General features: G+C 37.4%; 1 protein-coding gene across 1 annotated transcript in view; it reads right to left on the reverse strand.

Moving 5' to 3' along the window:
• Positions 1–24,187, reverse strand: part of LOC581363 (phenylalanine--tRNA ligase alpha subunit) — a 25,683-nt gene extending 1,496 nt beyond the window's left edge. Inside the window, exons 1-11 of the mRNA XM_030996869.1 lie at positions 23,997–24,187; positions 15,371–15,508; positions 14,770–14,871; positions 13,271–13,389; positions 11,048–11,140; positions 6,146–6,274; positions 5,446–5,561; positions 4,617–4,701; positions 3,112–3,211; positions 1,492–1,660; positions 736–928 (exon numbers count right to left, since the gene is read on the reverse strand). Of these exons, the coding sequence (XP_030852729.1) occupies positions 736–928; positions 1,492–1,660; positions 3,112–3,211; positions 4,617–4,701; positions 5,446–5,561; positions 6,146–6,274; positions 11,048–11,140; positions 13,271–13,389; positions 14,770–14,871; positions 15,371–15,508; positions 23,997–24,134 (1,382 nt within the window). The 5' untranslated portion in view covers positions 24,135–24,187. The remainder of the gene's footprint in view (positions 1–735; positions 929–1,491; positions 1,661–3,111; positions 3,212–4,616; positions 4,702–5,445; positions 5,562–6,145; positions 6,275–11,047; positions 11,141–13,270; positions 13,390–14,769; positions 14,872–15,370; positions 15,509–23,996) is intronic.
• Between the last annotated feature and the right edge of the window lie 3,241 nt (positions 24,188–27,428).

The following is a 27,428-nucleotide window of genomic DNA, read 5'->3' on the forward strand; positions in this document are numbered from 1 at the left end:
TAATAGTAGTCTGTCTATAGCACATGATACACCATTTCATTCAGAAACTACTATTCAAATCAACACACAGAATGAACTGGTGGCAGGAGAGGAATTAGGGATATTGAAGATTATTTGGTTATATGTTATTTTGGCATTACAAACAAAAAGGTTCCCATAGCTAAACATTCATTCACTTTACATGCAGTTCAGGATTTTTGTATGTGGAAGATGGCATTTCAAGGCTGGTGAATTAAAAGTATTACAATTAGAAATTTCTCACTACTTTTACTTGTTTTTTAATGAATGCATATAACTACAATATAAACAAGTATGTTGTGTTGGTGGCATGTTTTGTTTTATCAGAATCTTGCAATTACGCGTATGCGCAGTCATGGACACTCTTGCCATACAAAAAACAATGGCAGGAGTGGGATAAAAATAATAATACTCAGCTTTTATAAAGCGCGAATTACAATTAAGTCTCTAAGCGCTTCCAAACTTGGAGATTATTACCCCGGCTTTTAATAGCTGTGCTGCCATTACAGCGCTCTAGCATTTCAAGGAATTAATTCCTGCCAGGTAGTAGGTACCCATTTACACCATCTGGGTTGAGTGTGGCAAATGTGGATCAATGTCTTGCCAAAGGACATTAGTGCCGCGGCGGGACTCAAACCGCGGACCTTGTGATCGACAGTCCAACGACCACTCGACCACGACACCTCTCCAAAGCATAAGGGTAATAGGAAAGCATACCTTTCTAATGACAGCCCCCAGGCAATGACCACCACATCTTCTGGTAGACCCATAGGAAGCAGCATCTCTGGTCTGAAGACTCCTGAGTTACCTAGCTCCACCCACTTCTTCAGTCCTTCATGATAGCCAAAAATCTCCATGCTTGGCTCGGTGTAGGGATTGAAGGCTGGCTTGAAACGTAACTTATACATGCCTACACAGAAAACAGTCATAATAAACAAGTTCATAGATACCATCTTCACATGGGCATACAAAGGTAATTGGTACAACCCATTGAGACAAATAATGGATATATGTTCATGTAATTTAGGTAATAATTATTCTATAAAGCATTGATGGTACAGTCAATGATACACAGGTAGAAAGTATTCTTTTCTTTTCATTATCAAAACAGACAGTACAGGAATAAAAATACAGAATATCTAAAAATCAAGGAACCTTAAAAAGAAGACAAAAATTATAATAAAATTGTTTAAAAGGTAAAGCTTCCAGCCCGGACAACTGCTCTGAACAAGAATGATAAAACTGTTTACTCAGACAGGTTTCTAGCGAGTATCGTACAAATTTCTTCAAATACATTGTTGGCCTTGTTTTAGTACGAGCACTGACATATACATTGCTTTTTATACAGCAGTTCTCAGCTCAACAGATTTGTTGGAGATGTCCAAGCTGTGGTCTTGACTTATGCTCATGTATATAATAACCACCTGTTCATGAAAACCATTTCCAAACATGCAGGTTTATCTCACATCTTACCTAGTTTCTTGAAGAATTCATAGATGATTCCAATCAAGTCACCCAGTGTAAGGTTGTAGTCTGCCACCAAACCTTCCACCTGGTGAAACTCGGCTAGATGAGTGGCATCCAAACTCTCATTCCTGAACACTCTATCGATTGAGAAGTACTTGACTGGTGTGAATGTCTCCTGTAATACAAAATAATCATCACAAAAAATATAACATTGTATCCTTATCATCATCATTATAATCAACAAATCATCATCATCATCATCGTCGTCATTATAACCATCACCATCATTATCGTCATTATCATCATTTTCATCATCATTGTCGTTATCACCACCACCATCATCATCACTTATCATGAAGGCGTGTTTTGGAGCAATCATGAGAACACGCTATACACATATAATGTACCAACTGAGAAAAAGAGAATGATGTATCACTTTTAATGAAAACATTATTAGCTGCTCATTGCTGAGTCTTGTACAACACATAACTAGTTTCCAAGAGATTTATCAAACTAGATGGAATTTTGACTGCGCGCAGTCAAAAATGATGCCTCCGCCATAGAGCAACTTTACAAACCAAAACGGAAGCAATTTTTAAAATTCAAGTTTGATTGTAATCCATCTGTCGGTTTTAATAATAATGCATTCACAAGCTATTTATAGTCATACATAATGAGCCCCATGACCTTTGACCTGATGACCCTAAAATCTAATCAGTTAATTGGCTCTGCAAGATACATATATACATGTCTTGAGTTTGATAGTAATCTGTCTATTGGTTCTCATTATAATGCAATCACAAGCTATTTGTGCATACATAATGAGCCCTGTGACCTTTGACCTCGTGACCCCAAAATATAATCAGTTCATTGGCTCTGTTAGATACATACATGACCCAAGTTTGGCAGGAATCCATTGACCGGTTCTTGAGATAACGCGATCACGAGCTATTTTTGTAGACATAATGAGCCCTGTGACCTTCGACCTCGTGACCCCAAAATCTAATCAGTCCATTGGCTCTGTTAGATACATACATGACCCAAGTTTGGCACGAATCCATCGATCGGTTCTTGAGATAACGCGATCACAAGCTATTTTTGTATACATAATGAGCCCTGTGACCTTTGACCTCCGACCTCGTGACCCCAAAATGTAATCAGTTCATTGGCTCTGTTAGATACATATATGACCCAAGTTTGGCAGGAATCCATTGATCGGTTCTTGAGATATTGCGATCACAAGCTATTTTTGAATACATAATGAGCCCTGTGACCTTTGACCTTCGACCTCGTGACCCCAAAATCTAATCAGTTCATTGGCTCTGCAAGATACATACATGATCCAAGTTTAGAGAGAATCCATCAATTGGTTCTTGAGATAACGCGATCACGAGAACGGGACGTACGGACGGACGGACGGACGTACGGACGTACGGACGGACGGACAACCAGAAAACATAATGCCTCCGGCTACTTTGTAGCGGAGGCATAAAAATTAAACATAATATGAAGTGAGCAATGGTTTACATATCTTTCTGATATGGCACAAAACAAATTATATTCATACTATCAGCAGTATAAAAATAATGTTGTGTAAGACACTATGGCTACCATATAATGGTTTACCTGTTGACCAAGCTTGTACAGCATCCTTGTACTGACGGCTGTGGTGTGTGTTCTCAGAATGTTCTTCCTAGCTTCTTCTATCTTCCAGTCATACTGGTACCTGCAATACAAACCAACATTTACAGACAATTCTTAATGCTATCACCGTATTTGAGGATGCGAGATGGCTCAGTGGTTCAGCAGTGGTCTTATTACTGGGAGGACCCAGGTTCAAACCAAGTGACTTTGCTACTCCCCTTTGGTCCTCATAACCAAGTCCCTCGCATAAACATGCAGTCATGTAAACAAAAAATTAAACTAATAAATAAAAACCTTTTTTTGCATCACTGGCATTCCTTTTTTTTCTGGAATTACATTTATACACTACTTCCAAATTCCATGAATATAAACATCCTATGGTAAAGCTGTTTAAATTTAAATATAAAACATCTTTCTACTTTGAATTTTTGACATCCATGTTGCTATTTTGGTTACCTTGGACCAAGCTCATAATAAAGAGTAATGGTAATACAGCACTCTTCACAACATGGTGATTTAGCAGTCTCTTTTCTGTGTATTCTAATTTCATCCCTAACATAACAAGATAATTCCCTGTCCTCAAGGAAATGACACAGAGAAGAATAATAAGCCAATGACCAAAAGATAGAAATACAACATAGAATCAAGCAAAATCAAAAGCCCAAGACAGAATGCTGTGGAGGAATATTGGGGATCAATGTCCTCCCCAGGACGGAACAATCTCAGGTATGCCTCCGTTACAATCTCAGATAACAAGCTATTTTGCATACATAATGAGCCCTGTGACCTTTGGCCTTCGACCTTGCAACTCCAAAATCTATTCAGCTCATTTTCTATGCAAGATACATACATGACCTGAGTTTGGCGGTAATCCATCATTCGGTTCTTGAGATAACGCGATCACAGGAAATGCATCTTAAAGTGACTTGGTAACATTGTTGAAGGTTGATGAAAAAAATTGCTTAATTTTTGTATAAAATGTTACTTACTATATTCCTTCTACTGTACTAACCCTCTGACATGCAAAAAATCCTGAACAAATTCTCAAACCACGAAGATATCTATGGTTTTCTTTGAAGGTGACGATGTACGACACCCTCTAACAGTGATTAACAGTAAATTCTCCCAACCACTTTTCAATTTTCCCAACCGTTTTTCCATGAAAACAAGACATTAAACAGGCTATAAAAAATCTGTCAACACTTAAATGTCTGGAATGGAATGTAGAGCCATTTTATTGCTTTGTAAGATTTCCACTCACCTAAAATGTAATTAAATTGTAATAATATAGTTGGGAGAATTAAGGAATCGATCAGATCAGTTTTCCCAATTTGTACCATGAATAATGGTCTGTTTTCACTCAAATTTTTTTCAGATTATCTTTAATTGTACATCTAGCATTGAAGTCACTACCTTAGTACCACTATCTCTCATCTGAACAGTGTTACAAAGTCCCTTTAATGCCTGTACTCCTTTCATGGACTTACCCCTGTGAGCCATAACCTCCCTTGGAGTGCACTGTCTTCACCCTCTCAAGATAGTCCATGGGAAACTGAGTGGCATTCGCAGGGTCTGTGTACAAATCAAATAGGTTACACTTGTTTGTTTCTGATGCAAGTCATCAGACAGGGAATGTGATTAATCCAAAAACATAGATGACAAAAAATAGACAAAGAATCAGAGAATAATATCAGAAAAATAACTTACAATCAACAGATATGGAGAGTGGAAAAAAGGTTATACACAAGCACAAGACAGCAAGATAAAACTAGAGAAAGACAGATAGTGAAGGAGAGACAACTAGAGAGAGAGAGAGAGAGAGAGAGAGAGAGAGGGTTACAGACAGACAGAAAGGTAGAGAGAGATAAATAGATAATACAGAAAGAGAGAAAAAACAGAGACTTGCAGACAAAAACAGAGAGAGAGAGAGAGAGAGAGAGAGCATGCATGAGAGACACTATGAACATGTCTGACAAAGAGAGCGGACAAAATATACAGTTCCTCAGGTAGACAAAGGAACATCCCTTCACTGCTATTATGTAAAAATGTGTAGAACTGGTGTCACGTGCATATTCACCTTTTTACATAACAGCAGTGAAGGGATGTTCCATTGTCTACCTGAGGAACTGTATATTTTGTCCGCTCTCTTTGTCAGACATGTTCATAGTGAGAGTGAGAGAAGAAGAGGGCGAGAAGGAGCTTTCAGGAAACACAAATACAAAGGGAATAGAGGATGAGAAAGAGAGAGAGAGATGAAAAGACAGAGAAAGAGATAAACATAAGAACAATTATGAAATAGAGATGGAGAGAAATTACCTTTGATAAAGAAGGTATCATGGCTATCTCTGGCTGGATGTTGCTGAGGTTGGAAGAGAGCATCAAAGTTCCAGAATGAACTCTCAATATAGTTGTTGGTTGGCATTTCAGAAAATCTAACACCATAAGTAAAAGAATGAAATACAAAATTCTGAAATGTGTCATGAAAAAGGACATCTGCTCGTCCAGAAATATATTCACTTTTATCACAAATTCAGCAGCTTATGAGTAGTATCTCCATTACCCCTAAATATTCTACATTGCACAAAATACACTATTTCAAACAAAATTCAGTCTCATCAGCTACATTTTGTTATAACAGTTGTATGAGCTTCCATAGCATTTCAGTTCAGTACACTTGTTGCCAAAAACATGTAAAATCAAATTCATTAATTTCTTCTATAAAGTAATTTTCCCAAAATATGGGGCTGAGGGAACTTGAGGGATAGATCATTTGGAAAGTATCGGAGTTCTGCAAAGTAATTAATATATTCCAATGTTTTACTGTTGATGATGACAGGGATTTTCATTGAGAGAGAAATTCATGATAAAATGGAAGGGATTTCACATCAAATTTATGATATTTTTCTTTGCTGCATGGTCAAATTGAACCCCAGCCATCCCACTGAGCATTTGAATAAGGTTAACTTCCCGTTCTAAAACATGAACAATGAAAATGATCAAATTTCCAATAACTTACCCCATTTCAAGGAAGATCTGCCTGAACTGTGACCTGACCTTGAGGAGAGGGTGAAGGTGACCTGACGGGGGCATGACCCCAAGAGCTTCAAAGTTATAATCCTTGAACTTATGGTCTTTCCATGTACCCCTGTAGGAAGATTAATTATCACAAACATGTATTAGCATTTGATTTTTATGGTATAAAAATGGGTTTGTGTCAATTTGGAATTCCCGATGTGCACTTCAAGACTTTTTGTGCATTTTCTAGTGATGATTCTTTTTAATGTTCAGCGTTCCATACATCAATATAATTTTACTTGAATTGAGCAATATCTCAAGTACATGTATGTCATGAAATTTGAAACCCAATTTTCTGTTTTGTTACATTACTGACTAAAATGTTATGCATATTGAAAATGTGGAGGCCATAATGATTCACATTGATTTATCATGGAAATAATGATTTTTAGAAAGATTCATATGGGACATAACAATGCTAGAAAACAAGGACTGCATTTCGGTAGGAATCATCAAATTCAATTTTTATTTTTCTTGGTTTGTGTTGATTTCAAATTTTGACTCAAATAAAACTTGTTTAACAAAAAGCATGATTATCCCTTAATCAAATTGTTACTACTGAATTTCCCATTCCCATAGGCTTAATACGGGAGTTAAAAGGTTAAAGATAAACTCCAGTTCTGGTAAAAAAAAAGAAAATGGAATTCTCACAGAATCAAACGAAACTTACACTGAATGTTCAAGATTACAAGTAAATGACATGTGCCAAACAATTTTGGAAGAAAATGTATACTGGCTGAGTAATGAGCATAGAAAGACAAGGAAATCAAGGTAGTACTAGACCCGACACCATGTGTGTTGTCCCATATATACCTTTCTGTGTACAGTGCTTGTTACTTTACCAAGACTCAGTCAAATTTATTATGATTTTGATGACTCCAGAACCTTGCAGTGCACACCAATACTTACATGCTACATTTATTTATTTATTTTTTATTTATTTATTTATTTATGCATGTTCACAATTTCACAATTCATTGAAGTTAACATCACATGAAAATTAATATAAGATGACAAATCATTTTCAATTTTACAATACATTTGAATTAACTTCACGTGAAAAAGAATATAACATTGTTTTATCAAAGACAAGTTGCAACTTATATACAGTTTGAAAAATGAACACACAAAGGTGATGAAACATAAGCAAATAGAGCTTGAATCGTTACAACACCTTTCAAATATATAATATATGACAAATAAAATTCCTAAAGTTTTGTAGTGAACTATTTACACTATTTACAAAGTTTTAAAAAAAGAAAGAAAGAAAAAAAAAAAAAAAATTCGTTAGGCCTAGTAACAAAATTATGTTAGATTTAATTAGAACTGATAAATAGATTATAATGTAAGTAATATCTTACATCTGTGAAATGATAATACACTTGAGTGCTCTTTTAAAAGAGTTTGTTGATTTTATATTTCGAATATCATTAGGTAAAGAATTCCATACATCTGGACCTCTGTGTCTGATTGATTTCTGGGCTAATGTAGTGTGAGGATTGACCACATGTAAATTCGATGATTGCCTTGTTGAATACGAATGAACCATGTTATTAGGTTGGAACATTGAAGATAATGACGTAGGTAATAATTTGATATTAAAACGGAACATAAATATGGCAATTTGGAGGAAGTTAATATCATCAATCTTTAAGCATTTCAGTTTAACAAATAGTGGGGTAGCATGGTCACGATAACCAGCTCGGGTACATATGCGTACAGCTTTCTTTTGTAACAGAAGAATATTATTAGTCACACACTTGGATGTTGCCCACAAAATATTACAATAAGAAATGTGTGGTAAAATTAGACTATTATATAGCATAAGTAATATTCTATCAGAAACAAAACATTTTATTCTATACAGTACGCCAATATTTCTGGAGATTGGTGTAACAATGTGTTTTACATGGTCGCTCCAGTCAAGTTTTTCATTGATATAGACACCAAGGAATTTCGTACATGTCTTTCTCTCTAAAGAAATATCATCTAGTTTAATATTAAGAGCAAGGTTGTCATTAGATTTTCTACCTCTAAAATGAATATAATTTGTTTTAAGAACATTGAGAGAGAGCACATTACTTGTAAACCATAAAGTCAACTTTGGCAGTTCCGAATTTAGTTTCTGTTCTAGAGTGTTGATTTCACGATGAGACAAGAAAACACTCGTATCATCTGCAAATAAGGTATAATTTAAAGTTTTAGATACATTACAAATATCATTGATATAAATAAGGAATAATAATGGGCCCAGGATGGATCCCTGCGGAACACCACATTTAAGATACAGAATGTCAGAGTTAACAGAGTTATAATAAGTGTACTGTCTTCTCATAGATAAGTAACTCGCAAGCCATTGTAAAGCTATGCCCCTTATTCCATAATGCTCTAACTTAGAAAGAAGAATTGAATGGTCAAGTGTGTCAAATGCTTTACTCAGATCCATAAATACACCAATGACATGCTCGTGAGCAGCGAGTGCACTTGAAACGCGATCATAAAATTTCAGTAGCGCAAGATCTGTAGAATGAGACCGCCGAAATCCAAATTGATCATGATTCAATGATTCACATTTATCTAAAAAACTGTAGAGCCTGTTATAAACAATTCGTTCCAAAACTTTAGAAAAGCTAGGCAGTAATGAGATTGGTCTATAGTTAGAAACGACCATCACGTCATCTTTTTTATGAACAGGAATCACCTTTGCCAGTTTGAAAGAAGAAGGAAACACTCCGGTCATCAAAGAGAGATTGCAAATGTGTACAAGAGGCGTTAGAATCGAACCAATGATCTTTTTCAATAAAAATGTACTGATTTCATCATGCCCAGAAGAGTGACTGTTTTTTAGCGATCTCACTACATTGAGAATTTCAATGTAATTCGTTGGTTTTAGAAAAATAGAAGTATTAGATGGTTCATTGAGGTACTGTGTGAAGTTGGTTCCATCTTTATTTATCATCTTGGCTTGATTTAGGCCAACATTGACAAAATAAGTGTTATATGCATTTGCAATATCTTCTGCATTTGTTATTTCTTTATTACCAAGAACAATTTTTCCTGGAACTTCATGTTTTCCTTGCTTGCATAAAATATCCTTTACAATTTTCCAGGTAGATGAAATATTGCCATTTGCACTTTCAAACCTCTTAGAGTAAAATAAACGACGTGAACATCGTATAATTGATGTTAATTTATTTCTATATTTCTTGTATTTTTCAACATTATCTTGTGATCGTTTTTTCATACTTCTTTTATATAGTACGTTTCTTCTTTTTATCGATCTAAGTATCCCTCTAGTAATCCATGGATGATTTCCTTTTCTCTTGTCGTTTAATTGCACATATGGAAAATGTTTATTAAAAAGATAATAAAACTTATTCCAAAATACTTCAAAAGCACTTTCTACATCGTCACAAATTATAACATCATTCCAATTTTCCGAGAGTAAATCTTCATTCAGACAAGAAACATTTTCATCAGTAATTTTACGTTTCTTTTCAATTCGCCTTTTTTGTGTTACATCAGTTTTGTGGTCAAAAAGTAAGCAAAACACAGGTAGATGATCAGATATTTCACAATAAAACAGACCTGATTGAGAAAAGCCTTTAGATGTTTTTACGAAAATATTATCCAACAATGAAGATGAATGATTACTAATTCTGGTTGGTTTATCAATCATAACACTGAATGCATTGGAATCTAGAATATTTCGAAGACGAAGTGAGTTTGGACTATTATTCAGTAAATCGATATTAAAATCACCCATAACACAAACAGATTTATTGAAAGAGTTGACAGTTGACATGAGCAATTCTAAATCATTTAAAAAGTCTACCATGTCTGTGCTGGGCGGTCTGTATATATAAACGCAAACAATAAAATTCTTTTCATTAGGAAGATCAACTTCAATACATAAGAGTTCCGCAGTTTCGTTTTGGAAAGAAATATCACGTCTGGGCTTAAAAGATAAAGAATCCGCGATATACATTAGAAGTCCGCCGCCCCTACCACTCGACCTGTCTTTACGTATTTGTTTGTAACCTTCTAAGGTATATAAAGGTGGAGATTGAGGATTTAACCATGTTTCGGTAATGCCTATAACTGAGCAATCGAACTGTAATGATGATAACAGGATATTCATATTTTCATTATTCTTACTTAGACTCCGAACATTACAATGTAAGAAACTAAGAAATTGTGTTTGTTGAGGTTGATCCTTTACAGGATTAAACTCATTAGGTACGTAGTACCTACAGTCAATATTTGGTTGTAATTGGTAATCTTCATTAGTCATTTAAGGATGAGAGTCTTGCAGAATTCGATATTTTGGTTGAATATAGTGACAGCATAAGTTGACACTGATTGGGGAGGCAAACTTGCCAAAAGAGCGAAATAAAATAAAAACAGAAAAGATATGAAACATATGAAATAATAATCATCGTTATGGAGTTTAAGAATGTTGATCGTAAATATTGCCTACTTTATTAACTTGTTGATATCGTCTACTTCAACTTCTTGATATCATCCTTGGTATGGATGATGATCGCAGGTTCCTTCTCATCTTTCCTCACGAATATCTTGCCGTTGACGGTCCACACGAACTTGAAGCCCGCCTTCTTCCTTTCGACGTTCACGATTCCGAGCAGCTCTCGGGTAACGCTCGTCAGGTTCTCGTTGACGTAGAATTTGTTTGCACTGCCATGATCAACTGTTTCTGATCCTTTCCACACCTTTTCTTTCACAATGCAATCGCATTACCAGTACTAAAGTTTATCTTTAAGAATTAAAATGGTATGGAGCAATGGAAGGAAGAGCCATGGAATAACTAATAAAATGTTCTTACTTCATAATCATATCAGGAGTAAGATCTGTCTCAGGTTTCTGTATCTTTGTGCTGAACTCTTCTCCTTTCTTGATCATGAAAGTATTTCTTGTTCTGTGGATAAAAACAAAAAATATAAAGAGTATATCAATAAAAGTAATACATAAACACAATTGAGGCTACAATGTGTACATGTACACGGTACATGAGCCTTGATAATAGAAAAAGACACGTGGAGAGAGAACTTGAGAAGGTGGGGTACAGAGAAAGGGGGGAGAACAGAGGAAGAGAGAGAAAGATATAAAGAGGGAGAAATAAGTGAAAAGGTTGGATATGCTGAAGAAACATAATATAAATGAGCACAGAAGGAGCATAAATGCTGACATCTGTTTAGCACCAAACATATAGTTCTGAACATTTTATATAAACTCCATAAAATACCACCGTTGGGAAATTGGCAAGAAAATGTAACAAGGGAAATGCTCTTGGTGGTCTCACCTGCATTACGCAATTGGATATTATTTATAGGCAGGGTGGCCCATTAGTAGGCCCCCAAAATGAAACCCTTGAATATAATCAGCATTTTGAAGTGAATATTGCCTAAGAATCATCAGAAGAATTAGTTACTATTATAAATAACAAGATTAATAACTTTCATGAAATATGAACAAATAACAACTAGATGAACCTTCGACTGCGCGCAGACGAAAAATGATGCCTCCGCCAAAGAGCGATTTTACAAACCAAAACAGAAGCAATTTTAAAAATTCAAGTTTGATTGTAATCCATTAACAGGTTCTCAGAATATTGTGATCACAAGCTTTATTTCATATACATGTACATGTATGACCCTTTGATCTTTGACCTCATGACCTAAAATCTAATCAGTTCATTGGCTCTGCAAGATACATACATGTTTTGATTTTGATGGTAATCCATCCATCTGTTCTAATGATAATGCGATCATAAGCTATTTTTGCATACATAGTTAGCCCTGTGACCTTTGGCCTCATGACCCTACAATCTAATCAGTTCATTGGCTCTGCAAGATACATACATGACCTAAGTTTGGCAGGTATCCATCAATTGGTTCTTGAGATGATGCGATCATGAGAACGGGACGTACAGATGGACGGACAACACGAAAACATAATGCCTCTGGCTACTTTGTAACGGAGGCATAAAAAATGATTTACGTATGCTCATATTAAAGATGAAGTTGAGTTCTGGTCATGCGATTGCATCGTGAAAGAAACGGTGTGGAACCGACCAGAAAAGGTTGATCATCTAGCATATAAGAATTTGTGTGTATTGCAAGGTTCTGGAATCATCAAAATGATAAGAAATTTGGCCAAGTCTTGGTAAAGTTACAAACACTTGCACAGAAAGATGTATATGGGACTACACGAACACGTGGCGTAAAAAGCCGGCCCCCGATTTTTACCATGTTACATGCATATTTAGAATATGAAGGCATTTGAAGAGCCATGCTTTTCAGGGAACATGTCTTAACTGATGTTCTTCCACACTTGCATAATAAGAATGAGTAATGCTCACAAATTATTTTTCACCTCTTCCCAGAACTCAACCTTCTCTTTAAGTTGTAAAAACATAATCCAAGTCTACTGACCTAAAATTACCTTTTACTTGACTTTGTGACCTGGAATTTGTGTCATATAATTTGTGATACTCAGAGCTGTCAACTTTGGGGAACTGCTTCGAGGGACATCGTATGCAATTTTTTTTTTTTTTTTGGCTCAACAGGGAAGGGGGTGGGGGTGTTGAGTAAGAAAAAAAAATCGCAGTGCTCACTACCCCCCCCCCCCCCCCCTTCAAAATCTTAATGTTGATGCCACAACAAAGTCTCAGTTTGCAGACCTGAAAGGCTGAAATTATATCCAAAATTCAAAATCTTAACTTTTGGTTAGGTAAGTTTTTGATGTTGATGCCACAACATAGTCTAAGTGTGTTGACCCGAAATGACCTTTGACCTCTACTTCGTGACCTGAAATTCTACTCACGTGATTGGGGATACTTGATAATCCTTTAGTTTCATAGAATAAGAACTTATACTTTCAAAATTATATCCAATTTCAAAAGCTTAGTTTTTGAAGTTGACGCCGCCGCCGCCGCTGCCGCCACCATCGGATAAGCGGCGCCTATGTTTTTCGCTTTTGTAATATGCAGGCAAGACAAATATTATACATATCTTTATTGCTTCTATTGTTCATAAATGAAACTTACACTTCAGTGATTAGCTTTCTCTTCTTAAGTTCTGTCCTTTCCTTCTCTGTAACTGTTTCTATGTTCCCTTGTCTAATCTTTTGGAGTTGTGCTTGGACTTTGTCTTCAATAGATGAGATCTAATGGAGAAAATAATGTTCAGTTCAATTGTTTAAAATACACATTCATTCATTCATTCATTCATTCATTCACTTATTCATAGATTCATTCATTTCTTCATAGATTCATTCACTTATTCATAGGCATTAATTCATTCAATCAAGATACTCATAAATGCTTTTACATGAAATCTGATGACAGGTCTATTCATGTGCTTTCACTTTCATTCATTTATAAATAATTTATTGCTTTCAAATTTATCAATTTTAAACAAATTCAGGAAAGTTTTAAGGACTATTTCATTGTGAATGCCTATTACATTTTTTGTTTAAACTTAACTGCCAAAACAAAAGCTTCAAATGTTGGATACTTCAAGAATTTGCAACTACATGTATATCATCATATTTAAATTTAACTTAGATTCAATTCAATCTAATAAAAAAATATATGAAAACTTTTGTTCCCAGTAAGTTTTTCATGCACAGGACAGGTGGTTTAACCCAGTCACTGAAAATCTGTAATTTTAATTTTGCCTCAAAGAGAGTGCATGGTATGTTTGATTAGCAAAATATGAATTGTATATTTTGATTTATATGAAAAAATAATTAACCATGCCACATCACAGAGCCAGGCCTTGTGATATCGCAATAGGCCTGTCGATAGCTTTGTACTGTACCATCAAATGGGGTATATTCTTCTTCCAGTTAAGTGCCGCTTCATGGTGATGATGATGAGGCCAAAAATAAAAACTTGTTGCATTGCCCTTTGCGACCGACCCAAAAATCTAAAAACCTACGGTCGGCATTTTAAAAAAGTTTTTTTTATTTACCGTTTTTTAGATTTTGTTATATTAATGAATACAAAAATATGTATTTTGTTTGTTTAAATGGGAAATAAATGCATAAAATAAAATTATTACCAAATTCTCACCAGTCTTTTGCCCTAGTTTTAATATCCTAGTATACGAGTGTAAGTAGACCCCGGCCTCTTGTTCGTGTTTATAGTTTGATACCATACACTGCACCAGCTAGAAAACTGAGAAATATCAGCCAAAAGAGGGCGGGAAAAAACAAAAAACGCATCAAAAACATTAAAAAAACTGAAAAATATCGGCCCAAAGAGGGCAACAACAAAAAAGTTTTAAAAAATAAAATCTTTTCCGACCGACCGACCCATGTTTTGGCACCTAAAGGGCAATGCAACAAGTTTTTATTTTAGGCCTGATGGTGATGGGATATACCCCATTTTACATCATGCAATATCCAATTTTTTTCCTTCATGGTGGAATTATTTCATGTGAGCCATCTGTGGCCAATCCTTGCACTCGGATTTTTGTATGTGCACATGAAACAGTAAAATAATTTCCAAGAACTAATTTGACCTTTGTTGACCTTGCTTACCTTCCTCTGTACTCTTGGACCACCTTCACACTTTTTATTCACCTCCAACCATCCTGCAGACATTGCCTTGCTGAATCCTATCTTAGCATTGGGAACAGTCTTCTACAATACATGTAATCATACAAATAGAAAAGAAAAAAAAAATTGGTCAATATAGAAGGTGAAGACAGTCAACATCAGGAGAAAATTAAACATAGAAAGAACAATTGATAAGCACATTGGAAAACACATGCTTGGGAATAAACTAGACAAATCTCTCAATAGAACTGAGTTAATTGTAAGTTTGTCATTAACCCAGTTATTTCTGAATTTTTTAATTCCCTTAGGCTTAATACAGGAATCACCTGGTTCCTGTAGGCAATGGGTTTACATGTAAATCATTTAACCAGTGATATTGCTTTAATTAACAATTAACAATAATTTATACAATAACATTGTTTTTTATCATTAACCATAACGTTGCATATCTGTAAGCTCCTTCAGCTATAGGTATGCCTATTGGCCATACTCTTTCCCTTTGAATTTGAAATAAATACAGTAATTAACAACAAAATACATAAATCACAAATACTGGTAGGATGATGGCCCCACAAAAATTTACCATGAGTTCAGCCTGAGAGATACCCTCAGTTGGTATGGCGTTGTACAATGCTGCTTCATGGCTGCCATTATTGACGATCTGCGTCCCTTCTGTAGTCAGCTCCCAGTGTTTTGAGGTCTGCTGCTCGGCCTCAATAAGCTGTGGAAAGGTCAGAATATCAAGAATGAGTGAGATATGTGTACTAGAGGTGTGTCGGTATAATTGCAATGACGACCTTCGTCATTGCCTTGTTTTCGTTCACATTCTGCCCTGTTAATATTCTCCTGGTTTTCCTTATCCTTATCGTCAGGAAATGGCATTCATTTTGCACGTAGTGTTTGTTATTCCTTGTTAGGTGCTTTCCTCATGTTCTTTTCCTTTCAAATTTCATAGGCATAGTCTCTAACATCTCATCAAGGTCACTACATTCTTCGATTCTCAAAATCACTCATGCATAACCGTCCTGGCGCCATTTTGTCCGTTTCTGGTCCATTTTAAGGCCTTTCTTTCTTCCTTCCTATCTCCACTATCCTAGATCCTACAAACTTCTAACAAATTCCTCTAGATAGTCTAATAGATGTTCTTTTATCTGCGACGTATAACCTGACCTTCAAAATGCCATCTTCGTACTCAAAATTCAAATCTGAAACCGACTCCGTCAAAAATCTTTCAAGTTCTTGAAAAATTGACCCCTAAATAATCTAAAACTGCCATAACTTTCTCATATGAATTCCGTTTTGTATTTAAATCTCACAGTATCTTTATCTCATAATTGCACATAGCCATGCCAAATTTCACGCTCCAATGGCTTTGCAAAACATAAATAGCACCCTCTAAAGTTCTGGGAATTGGCTTTCTTTCTGTGGCCGTATCTCCATTATGGCTTGGCAAATCCGTACCCTTTTTTGGATTTAGATACTTGAAGATATGCCCTTTCCAGCCATATACAAAATTATATACCCTAACACTGACCAACTTTGAGAAAATGACCTCCAAATTCGCCATTTTCAAGAAAATTCGAAAATAACTTCAACTTGCTCTAAAATGGCGATCTTTATACCTACATCAATGAAACTTGGCACACATATGTATCAATATACGTGACAACTGTCTGCCAAGTTTAATAAATTGTAATGCCTTCGTCGCAAAGTTATCGCCAACAATGATGAATTTACTATGCATTACGTAATAGCGCGTTTAATGCGTGCAATACATTGCGCGGAGACAACAACGGTGTCAAACTGACCGCAATGAAGTGCCCTTTTGGATGATACCAAGTATGATATATGTTCACACAGAAAATTGTGAGTAAATCGCATTTGAACAAAGGTCACTACACGAATTCCGCCGAGTTTCCGCCCAAACCTAACAAGTATCGGCTATGACGTCATTTTTTTCAGACTGCTTTTCGCCCCTTAAACATCCTTTTTTTTTCTTGAAAATTTGCAGTGACATGCCGAGTTCCAATATGCAGGGCACCTCGTGGCCGGATTTTTAAAATTGGTCAAGGGGGCCATTTCAGACGCCATTTTGTTCTATAAATCTATTTTACATCACATGTTTCGATAGGATTATCATAGAAAAAAAGAGAGTAATTTACAATAACAACCATGAAACTCTCTTTCTAATGATACCAAATACGGCCCGTAAAGAGACATAAAGAGAGAGAAAAAAAGACAATTTAACGCCGGCCATAATTCAGATCCTGTACCTTCTCCGCCCATGCATTGCACCCCAGAAGGATCTTTATTTCAATGACCAACATGCACCAAATCCCATTGGTTTTTGCACGCAGTGCTTGCGAACCCTTTCTAGGTTCTTTCCCCTATCCCAATTTCTTTCAAAATTCGTAGACGTAGTCACTACCATCCCATCAAGGTCACTGTTAAGGCCTCTCATCGCCCTACCTATCTCCAGTATCACAGAAGCTACAGACTTCGTACAAATCGCTCTGGATAGTCCGAGAGAAGCTCTTTCATTTGACACGTAGAAACATGGCGTCATTGCACGCACATCGTTGTGACACGATTGCATTTCTAGTTCTTCCAATTTGGAATGCTGCTGTTTGCATTTCAGATTTGAAATGAATAAAGTTCAAAACTATTTTTTTGCCATGGAACAGAAATACAATATGAGTCCCATTTGTCAAGCAAATGGTTAATCGTCCATCTCCTCTTCTTGTAGAAAAAGTGAAGAAACCGCTGTTGATTTTCCTTAGTTGCATCTTCTTCCGCTAGCCTTTGCAAATCGTCTAGTTTCAGCTAATGAGTGACCAAAATAAAATCGACCACCAAAAACTTGGTCCCAACGTTTGCTTTGTGCACGCAAAAATTAAATTTTAATATGCTGTGAAATATCTTTGAACTTCAATGCCCCATGTGAGGCCTTTTAAGAAATAAAACAAACCTTTTAATGTATGCATAACATGGTAATGTACACTGTAGCCTAAGGATCAAGTTTTTTTTAGTGAATTTTTGTACATTGAGTTTACACAGAGATTCAGCGCTCGTGACGACCAAGAAATGCACACAATGATTTCAAAGCAGCTGTTGAAGTGGGAGTTAAACTGATTGTCTTTTAGTTTAGGTGTCATCAATTGTCATTCTGGTCAGTTTTGTTTAGTGGCATTTGAACATTTTGAGAATCTATAGAGAGCATCTTAATTTTTTCCCAACACAACAAGTATACTACTCGTAAGTCATGTACCTATGACACGTACACGAGTGGCCAAGACTCGCAAATCGCATGAATGCCAAATTCGGACATGCCAAAGTGTGTATGAACTGATACTTGATAAAGTGATAATGATATCGACTTTGATTTTCACTGGATGATAATGTTGCTGATTAGCAAAGAATTTGTAGATTCTACTACTGGTATGTTTAAATAAGCGTTTAAACATTAGAAATATTTTGATAAGCTTAGGTTTTGACCTTGTGCTCACTGATGAATTGAATCTTATCTACGACATTGAATATTTGCCTCCCTTGGGGAGGAGTGACCACTGTTGTCTGTTGATTAACACAAGAAGAACCACAAGAAGAAAAAAAAGACTCTGTCTATGACTTCAACAAAGGCAACTACCGGTATGAAGAAATGAGGAGAACTTCTTATGATGTTAATTGGGATGATTTTTTTGCCAATTCTAGCTGCACTGATTCATGGAAAAAAACTCTCTGATAAAATTCATCAAAGGATGCAAGAAAATGTTCCAAAGAGAGTTATGGGGAAAGGCAAGAAAAGGAATATTTACATGACTCATGAAGCTTGGACTATCTCTAAGAGAAAGCAAAGATTGTGGAAAAGATATTTGGAATCGAGCAGCGCATGGGATTACACTACATATGCTCGTGAACTGAACTCATTACGAGATATGACACAAAATCTATGCAAGGATTTTGAATTGCAGTTAGCATCAGGAGTAAAGTTGAATCCTAAATCTTTTTGGAAATATGTCAATAGTAAAATGAAGTGCAGAAGCAAGATAGGGAATCTATCCAAAACTGACGGAGCAACAGCTACTACTGGTCAGGAAAAAGCCGATGTGCTGAATCAACAATTTAGTGGTGTTTTCACTATTGCAGACCTCTCTAGTATTGAAGACCTCTCTAGTAATCCTGAGGCTCCCAAATATTCAATTGACTCCTTTCCTGACAAAAAAATTTTCACAGCGGATGTTAGAAAGAAACTAATATCATTTATGAATGGTAAATCTGCTGGTCCGGATAATTTGCATTCTCGTATCTTAAAAGAACTTGCTGATCAACTATGTAAACTCTTGCCAAGATTTTTTAATATATGTCAGTCACTCACAGAAGGTGTCCTTCCTCTAGAATGGAAAGCAGAAACATTACGGCTATATAAGGTAGTAGGAAGGATGTCTGGACACCTACCCCCTGGATAACCACCCCCCAGACAACTAACCACCCCCCAGATAACCACCCCCAGATAACTACCCCCCTCCGGATAACTACGCCCCCCCCCCCAGAAAACTACCCCCAAGGAAAGTTGTTAGGGGGGTAGTTGTCCTAGAGAATGGTTGACTTAGGGGTAGTTGTCCTAGAGAGTGGTTATCCTAGGGGTGGTTATCCAGGGGGTAGGTGTCCTAGAACCCCAGAAACTACCGGTAAGATTGCGAAAATCTGATATCACCAATGGAAAGACTAACATAAAATGATCTATACTCCTACAGGGGGAATTTTCTCTGAAATCGGGTGTGAAATTTTGAAAATATTGACAAAAGATCTGCAAATTTTTCGGTCATTTGCGTCCGTTCTGAAAAATTACTAAAATACTGATAAGGGTCTGGAAATTTAAAAAGTAATAAGTGGTACCGACTGATTGTATGATATCTTGCCTTGCAAATTGTGAAATTTCCTTATTTTTGATGGATCACATTTTTGTACAAATCAGCTGTAAACCCCTGTGTGTGAAGATAGGTCTCGTTTTTAGATGCAGCGCGCACGCACGATCGGACATCAAATTTTTAGATCGCGATATCTCTGAAATCCTTTGACGATAAATTTTCTAGTTGAACCCATCTGGGCAATTCCACGGTAACGGAAGGACACTCAGACAAGATTTTTGAACTTCAGGTTCATACTAAAAGAAATGTTTTATTAGTATGTATTAAACTATGGGGAACAAAATGTGTTTCAGTCAAGTGGAAAGCTTCATCAACTTCACAAAGTTTGGATAAACACTAATTAACTGGAAAAACCATATCCATTTTTATGTCCTTCCGTTACCGAGATAATTAATATGCACATTCTTAAACTACTTAACTATAATGACAATTTTTTTGGGGAGAATTAAAGGCACTTATATAGGTATTATATCTGTACTGTTTCACATCTTATACTAATAAAACAGTTCTTTTAGTATGAACCTGAAGTTCAAAAATCTTGTCTGAGTGTCCTTCCGTTACCGTGGAATTGCCCATCTGTAGTAATGACTTTGCTGTCCATTTGGTAATAATTGAAATAAATTAATTTGTGTAGAATATGAGAAATCATAGATCCAATATCACATTTTGTAATACTAATATGTTCTAAACTGTCTGTGAACTTTGCGCACCCCTTCATCCGATTTTGAGTGAAATCTGTTGAGTTTTGTACAGTGGTGTTGAAAATTTTGAGAATCAATAGAACAGGTTTTAATACACAGCCAGGATAGTAATGCAGCTATGCTAGTATCCTTCACTCCCCTGTGTAGATGATGATTTTGTTGAGCCGCTCGCCTAGCAGTGGCCACACATAGCTGCATTACTATCATAGCTGGCTGTGTATTAAAGATAAAGACCAGTTATGGTCATGCGATTGCATTGTGAAAGAAACGTTTTGAAATCGATCAGAAATGGTTGATCATCTAGCATAGATGTACTGCAAGGTTCTGGAATCATCAAAATGATAAGAAATTTGGCCCAGTCTTCATAAAGTTACAAGTACTGTACACAGAAAGATGTATATGGGACTACGCACACGTGCGCGGCACAAGCGTTTTTATCTCTCACATGATGATAGATAAACTAATTTACCAAATACATCAATTACCGTATTTGCCGGCGATAAGGCATAGGCCGCACCTCAACTTTGACATTTCAAAGAGGAAAAAAAAAAAAAAAAGGAAAAAAAAAAACAACAGACAAAACAAAATAATCATAATTTTTTCGAAAACACTATTTTTTTTTTTACAAACTGATACCAAATTCATCCATATTCTTATAATTTACCGGAAGTTTAGCTAAAAAAGTGATCGCAGGCAGATTTGGTGTCCGATATACCCCTACCACAATGTACGGTGTAATGCGAAACTGCATGAAATGGAAAAACAAAATGGCGACTTCGGATGAATGCTTCGCGGCAGCTCCGTTAGACGGTTCCTTCCTTTACTTTTGCAATGCATTGGCACGAACTTAGATCAAGATCTATCGACAAATGTTGTGTTAGGACGTTTATTTTCATCTTCATGTCAACAATGCAAAATAAAATTGTCGGTAAGATGTTTGGAAATGTCCTGTACCATAGTGGTATTGTTATTTTACCGTTTCTAGTCCCATACGTGCAAATTTGTGCTAGTTTTGACTTACGTTTTTTTTTTTTTTTACTCTTTCGTCGTAAAGGCCGCACCCCGACTTTTTGATATTTTCTCTTCCAAAAATACTGCGGCCTTTACGCCGGCAAATACGGTAGTAGGCGGTGTCCCGGCAAAATTTTTATCATCATGTATTATTCAAAACATATTCTTTCACATGATTGGTAATAAGAGCTTCCATTTCATTTTTTTAAATTTGGGCGTTTCCACTAGTACTGGTCTTTCTTTACCTTTAAAAGCTGTGCTATTGATTCTCAACATTTCAAACACTACTTCTTCTTCCTAAAAAAGTGCAGGCTTCATGAAATGAAGATTAACGCACAGTGGGTTGATGCGCACAGTCAATAGTAGGCAGATATACACATCGTTTAGTGATGTGCGGTTAAAATAATAATAAAAATCTAAAAATAAAAATAATACTGTGCAAAACTCAACTGATTTCACTCAAAATCGGTAGTTTCCTGTTTTTACTAGTGCCTGTAGTTACAATCTCGCCAATTGATGACATCTAATAGCAATAAAATACAATTTTTTTCAGCTTACCGAAGTTAGAAAAAACAATTAAAAAATTCAAATTGTAAGTCTAGGTCTACTTGCCGATCAGCCACATCGGCATGATTGTGTGCATTTGTGTATAATGAGTGTATTGACTATTCATGTGTGCAAATGCTGCCTATTATTAACACGTAGTGCAGCGCCAGAGGTAAATACGCATTAGCATATGCTTTGCTGGAGGGTCAGTGCCTTTGCTGGAGTGCCAGTGACCGTGCCGCACTCCAGCAAGCATAGTACTACTTAGTAGAGAGTCAAGGCTAATGAGTATTGACCTCTAGCACTGCACTACGTGTTAATAGGCAGCATTTGAATACATGAATAGTCAATACACTTACAACACACAAATGCACATAATCATGAAGGAAAAACTGTGCGCCATCTACACGTTCGCAATGGCGTTATCACAGTTTTTCCTTCATTATCATTTTGCCTTCGGCGTAGACTAGAAGGGATGAGATTGATTTAGATGACTCCATGTACAGCGAGAGTTTAAAACGGCTTGCAAGATTTTCAACATGGATGTCGATTTTGACCCATAATTTCCTTAAAAGGGACCATTAAAAGGATTATTTCAGTCAAGTTGGTAAGTGGAACCGATGTATTGTAGCCTAGGCCTAATTTACGATATGCACGAGGTAAAATGACATTTTAAAATGGATTTTGGGGGCATAACAATACGACCTGAAATGGCCTTGGCGTTATCAAGGGAATGTGTATAAACGGTTTGCGTCTCTAAAGAGAGAGCCGACCCTACCCCAATAAGAGGCTAACGAACGAAAGAGACGGAAAATTCAGTCTAGTATGATACTAGACTCACAATTTGAATATTTAAATTATTCTTTCTTCTTCTTCTTCGCTATAAGTACAGGCCACCGTCGGGTGTATTCTCGTACTGATAACATCGAAAATTTGAATAAAATAGACCCTAGAGTAAAGGAGCCCGTTTTCGGCCACTTAAGACAAAATCCTATTTTTAGGACCCTTTACTTCCTATTTAATATCATTTTTTGTTCAAATCATGAAGCACATATTATTATTATTTAAACAAAACAAGAATCCCAGAAAAAAATCACGAATTGCCATGACAATATCCATTTCAATTTTCACTGTTTCGGAGTCAGTTTTCGGCATAGCGTACCAGTTTTCGGCCGCATGTACAAAGTCAATAGGAAGCGCGCGCCGTGCGTTTTCGCGCTGATCTATAGCACTAGCGGGCGGAGCAGATATTCCACGCCGGAGCTCCCCGGAGCTCGCCAGGCCGAAAACAAGTACTGTGGTGATCGGATATTGGAATCTGAATTAGACAGAGATATCGTGTGTGCGTTGCGGTGTGCGGCTGCATTGATTTAATACATGCGATGAGATACTTTTGAGCTTGCGACTAACACAAAATCCGGCTCTAAATCTGAAAAATACTTGAAATAAAGCTCATTATATGGTACCCATATTCTTACAGACACGCGTAAGATATTCGATTTTTCAGATTCGGGTAGCGGGACCGCCGATTACATCGCTAAAATGTGATATTTTAGGATATATTTTTCATTGCAAATGTGGTTCTTCAGTGACACTGGCATGGTATGGTATGTGTGGGATATGTGTTATGCTATTATGCGATGTATTTTAGAGTGATTTTACCTTGCATCCAACCAATCGGCCGAAAACTGGAGCTGGCCGATTACCGGCTCCTTTACTCTAGACCTAACTTTAGTAGTATTTTACTGCTAGGTGGTCTAGTTAGAATCTAGATCTTAGGTGTCATGTCATCAATCGCCACTAAAGTACCGATTTTGAGTGAAATCAGTTGAGTTTTGTACTGTGGTGTTTGAAATGTTGAGAATCAATAGCACAGCTTTTAATACACAGCCGGGATAGATAGTAATGCACTAGGCCTATGTGGCCGTGCCGTGGCTCCTTTCGAAAACACAGCAGTCCCGTACGTTGTATAATTTGTTCGCAAATTGTGGCAAGAGAAATTAGATACGATGAAAATACTCACTTTTCCTAGGGATTGTAGACTTTTTATTGCCCCGACAATCTGCTGATGATCCTTTTCAAGCCAGCTTGCTACATCTTCTGATTTTATATCTCCCACTCGCTCCACAATTTTCAGGATTTCTTCGAGAATGTCCCCCATGTTTTTGTGTGCATATGCTGCAAGCACGAAACCACAATCTCTGGCCTAGTTGGCGATCGATAGCGTATATAGCTCGATCTAGCTCGAGATTGCCACAGGCGCGGATCCAGGGGGGAGGGGGGGGGGGGGGGGTGTGGGAGGGCCGAGCGGGCCGCGTTATTTTTTTCTGCGGCACAGATTGGTTTTTTTTTTTTTAAAAGGGGTCTTGATTTACAGACTAATAGTGGTCGTGTGCGTACTAGTAGTAGAGGTCTGTTTTTAATAGTGTTACATGTAATCCACTACCGTATGGAAAATCATTACATCAACAATTAAATTAAAAATGGAAATCTGAAGAGGAGGCAGCACGTCAAAATGGAGAACATCACAATAATTAGTCAATAAAACTTAACTAACTTAAACGAAGAGAAATGTTCGCGATGGACCTTGCCCCCCCCCCCCCGGGCAAAAAAGAGAGAGAGAGAGAGAGAGAGAGAGAGAAGGAAAAAAGGGAAAGAGGGAAAGAGGAGAGAATTAAAGGGAAAGAAAGAAGAGGAAGAAGAAAAGAAAAGGGGGAAGAAAGAGATCGGGGGTGCCGAATGGGCCTTGCCTCCTAGGCTGATGCCTTGCCCCCCCCCCCCCCCCCCCACCTCAAAAAAAAATGGGAGAAGGAAGGAAAGGGAAAGAAGAAAGTAAAAGAGGAGATAAAGGGAAGGAAAAAGAGGAAGAAGAAAACAAGTCGGGGGATATCAGATGCAATTTCCCGCAAACAAGTTGTGGATCGGGGGGGGGGGGGGGGGGCACTGGCGTACTGATAGGGGGAGGGGAATTCAAATGTGATTTATTTTTAATTCCATAACGGTGATTTACAAAATAATGCTGAAATGACATAATTTTCCGAGATTTTACTTTCAATTATACTTTTTTATGCGTTCGTTGATAGGGGGAGGGGAATTCAAACGTGATTTATTTTCAATTCCATAACGGTGAATTACAATAATGCTGAAATGACATAATTTTCCGAGATTTTACTTTAAATTATACTTTTTTATGCATTTGTTGGAAATGACAAACTTACAGTCAGGCAAAAATATGCTTATTGAGATGCCTACATGTCAAGGCCCGCGGAACGGCGGGGATCGGGAGCCTCGAGCCCCCCCCCCCCCCCCCCCCCTCCCCCCTCAACCTTTTTTTGAAAAAGTATATTAAAGAGAAATAGAAAGAAAGAGAGCAAGAAAGAATGAACTGTCAATGTCACAAAATAATGAGGTATCAAAATATGCTCATCTGACTGTGATTAAATGCCTAAAACCCATGAGCTGCCGGGGGCTCTGCCCCCTGGATTCCACCTAAGGCCCTAAGACAGGCCCTTAGATGCTCATCTGACGGTAATTCAATGCCTATAACCCCTGATTTATGGGGGATCCACCCCTGGACCCTGCGCCAAATAGTGTCCTGCCAGTGTCACAAAATAATAAAGTATTCAAAAATGCTCATCTGACCGTAATTGAACCCCTGAGCTTCCGGGGGCTCTGCCCCCTGGACCCAACCAAGAGCCCTAAGGCGGGCCCCTTGATACTTATCTGACCGTCATTTAATGCTTAAAAGTCGAGAACCGTACAACGAATCGTCTTTTTTCTCTCATGATTTGATGAAATATAAAAGCTGCCGCGCTTCGCGCGGGAGGGTGAAAACTGAATTCAGACGAAGATTAATTAGGAGTCGAGAACCGTACGACGAATCGTCTTCTTTTTCTAATAATTTAAGGAAACGTCAAAGCTTCCGCGCTTCGCGCACGCAGGAAGGGGGAACCTGAGTTCAGACAAGGATTAAGAGTCGAGAACCGTACAGCGAATCGTTTTCTTTCTTTCGTGATTTGATGAAACGTAAAAGCTTCGGAGGGAGGGTGGAAACTGAATTCAGACGAGGATTAATTAGGAGTCGAGAACCGTACAACGAATCGTCTTCTTTCTCTAATCATTTAATGAAACGTAAAAGCTTACGCGCTTCGCGCAGGAGGGGAAAAACTGAATTCAGACGAGGATTAAGAGTCGAGAACGGTACAACGAATCGTCTTCTTTCTCTAATAATTTAATGAAAAGTCAAAGCTTACGCGGGAGGGGGGGGGGGGGGGACTAAATTCAGACGAGGATTAAGAGTCGTTCGAGAACGGTACAACGAATCGTCTTCTTTCTCTAATGATTTAATGGAATGTAAAAGCCGAAAGGGGGGGGGGCAACTGAATTCAGATGAGGATTAAGAGTCGAGAACGGTACAACGAATCGTCTTCTTTCCCTAATTTTAATGAAACGTAAAAGCCGAAGGGGGGCAACTGAATTCAGACGAGGATTATGAGTCGAGAACGGTACAACGAATTGTCCTCTTTCTCTAATAATTTATTGAAACGTCAAAGCTTCCGCGCTTCGCGGAGGAGGGAGGGGGACACTCTCCCCTCCCTGCACCCCAATAACGTCACTGCTGGTCACCATTATGTACCAATATTTGGCTTGAATAATTTCAAATTTGGGCCCCCCCCCCCTAAGAAAACCTGGATCTGCGCCTGCTGCCACCTCAACTTCACAAATTGTTTATTCGTGAGATTTTCTTATAGTACACAATAAATTTGTTCTTGTTTTTTTGTAGCAGCTAGTCACTCATATAAATCGACGGGGTTATTGTAAATAATATTTCAAAGAAACCTTGAATCACAATAATTTTGATCAGAGGGGGTTCTCCCGGGGTCAGGGGTGCAAATCCCACATCACCCATTTTTTTGCTGACTTCCAAAGTGCATGGCCCTTTTTTACATATAGGAAAAGTGATATATTTTACTTCTTCAAGTGCCCCTACTTAGGTAGGTAGTGCCCCTTTCCAACCTAACAAGTGCCCGTTCCCCTCAAGAGCCCCTTGTCCTTAGTAGGTAGTGCCTCTTTTCCTTCTGAGTGCTTGTTCCCCTCAAGACCCCCTTTACCTTAATAGGTAGTGCCCCATTACCTTCTGAGAACCTGTTCCCCTCAAGAGCCCCTTGTCCTTAGTAGGTAGTGCCCCATTCCCTTCTGAGTGCCTGTTCCCCTCAAGTGCCGCTTGTCCTTAGTAGGTAGTGCCCCTTTCCCTTCTGAGTGCCTGTTCTCCTCAAGTGCCCCTTGTCATTAGTAGGTAGTGCCCCCTTCCCTTCTGGATTAAAAAGTAGTTTATCAGCATATTTTTTAAAATCATTAACATCAGAAAGTGTTAAAAACTTGAAGCGAAAGAGTTTATATCAGTGAAGCACAGTGGTCTTTTGGATAAAAAATCGCTTCACAGTGCAGATGTACT

Source organism: Strongylocentrotus purpuratus, unplaced genomic scaffold, assembly GCF_000002235.5.
Source record: "Strongylocentrotus purpuratus isolate Spur 01 unplaced genomic scaffold, Spur_5.0 spur5_scaffold_3, whole genome shotgun sequence".
Classification (NCBI taxonomy): Eukaryota; Metazoa; Echinodermata; class Echinoidea; order Camarodonta; family Strongylocentrotidae; genus Strongylocentrotus; species Strongylocentrotus purpuratus.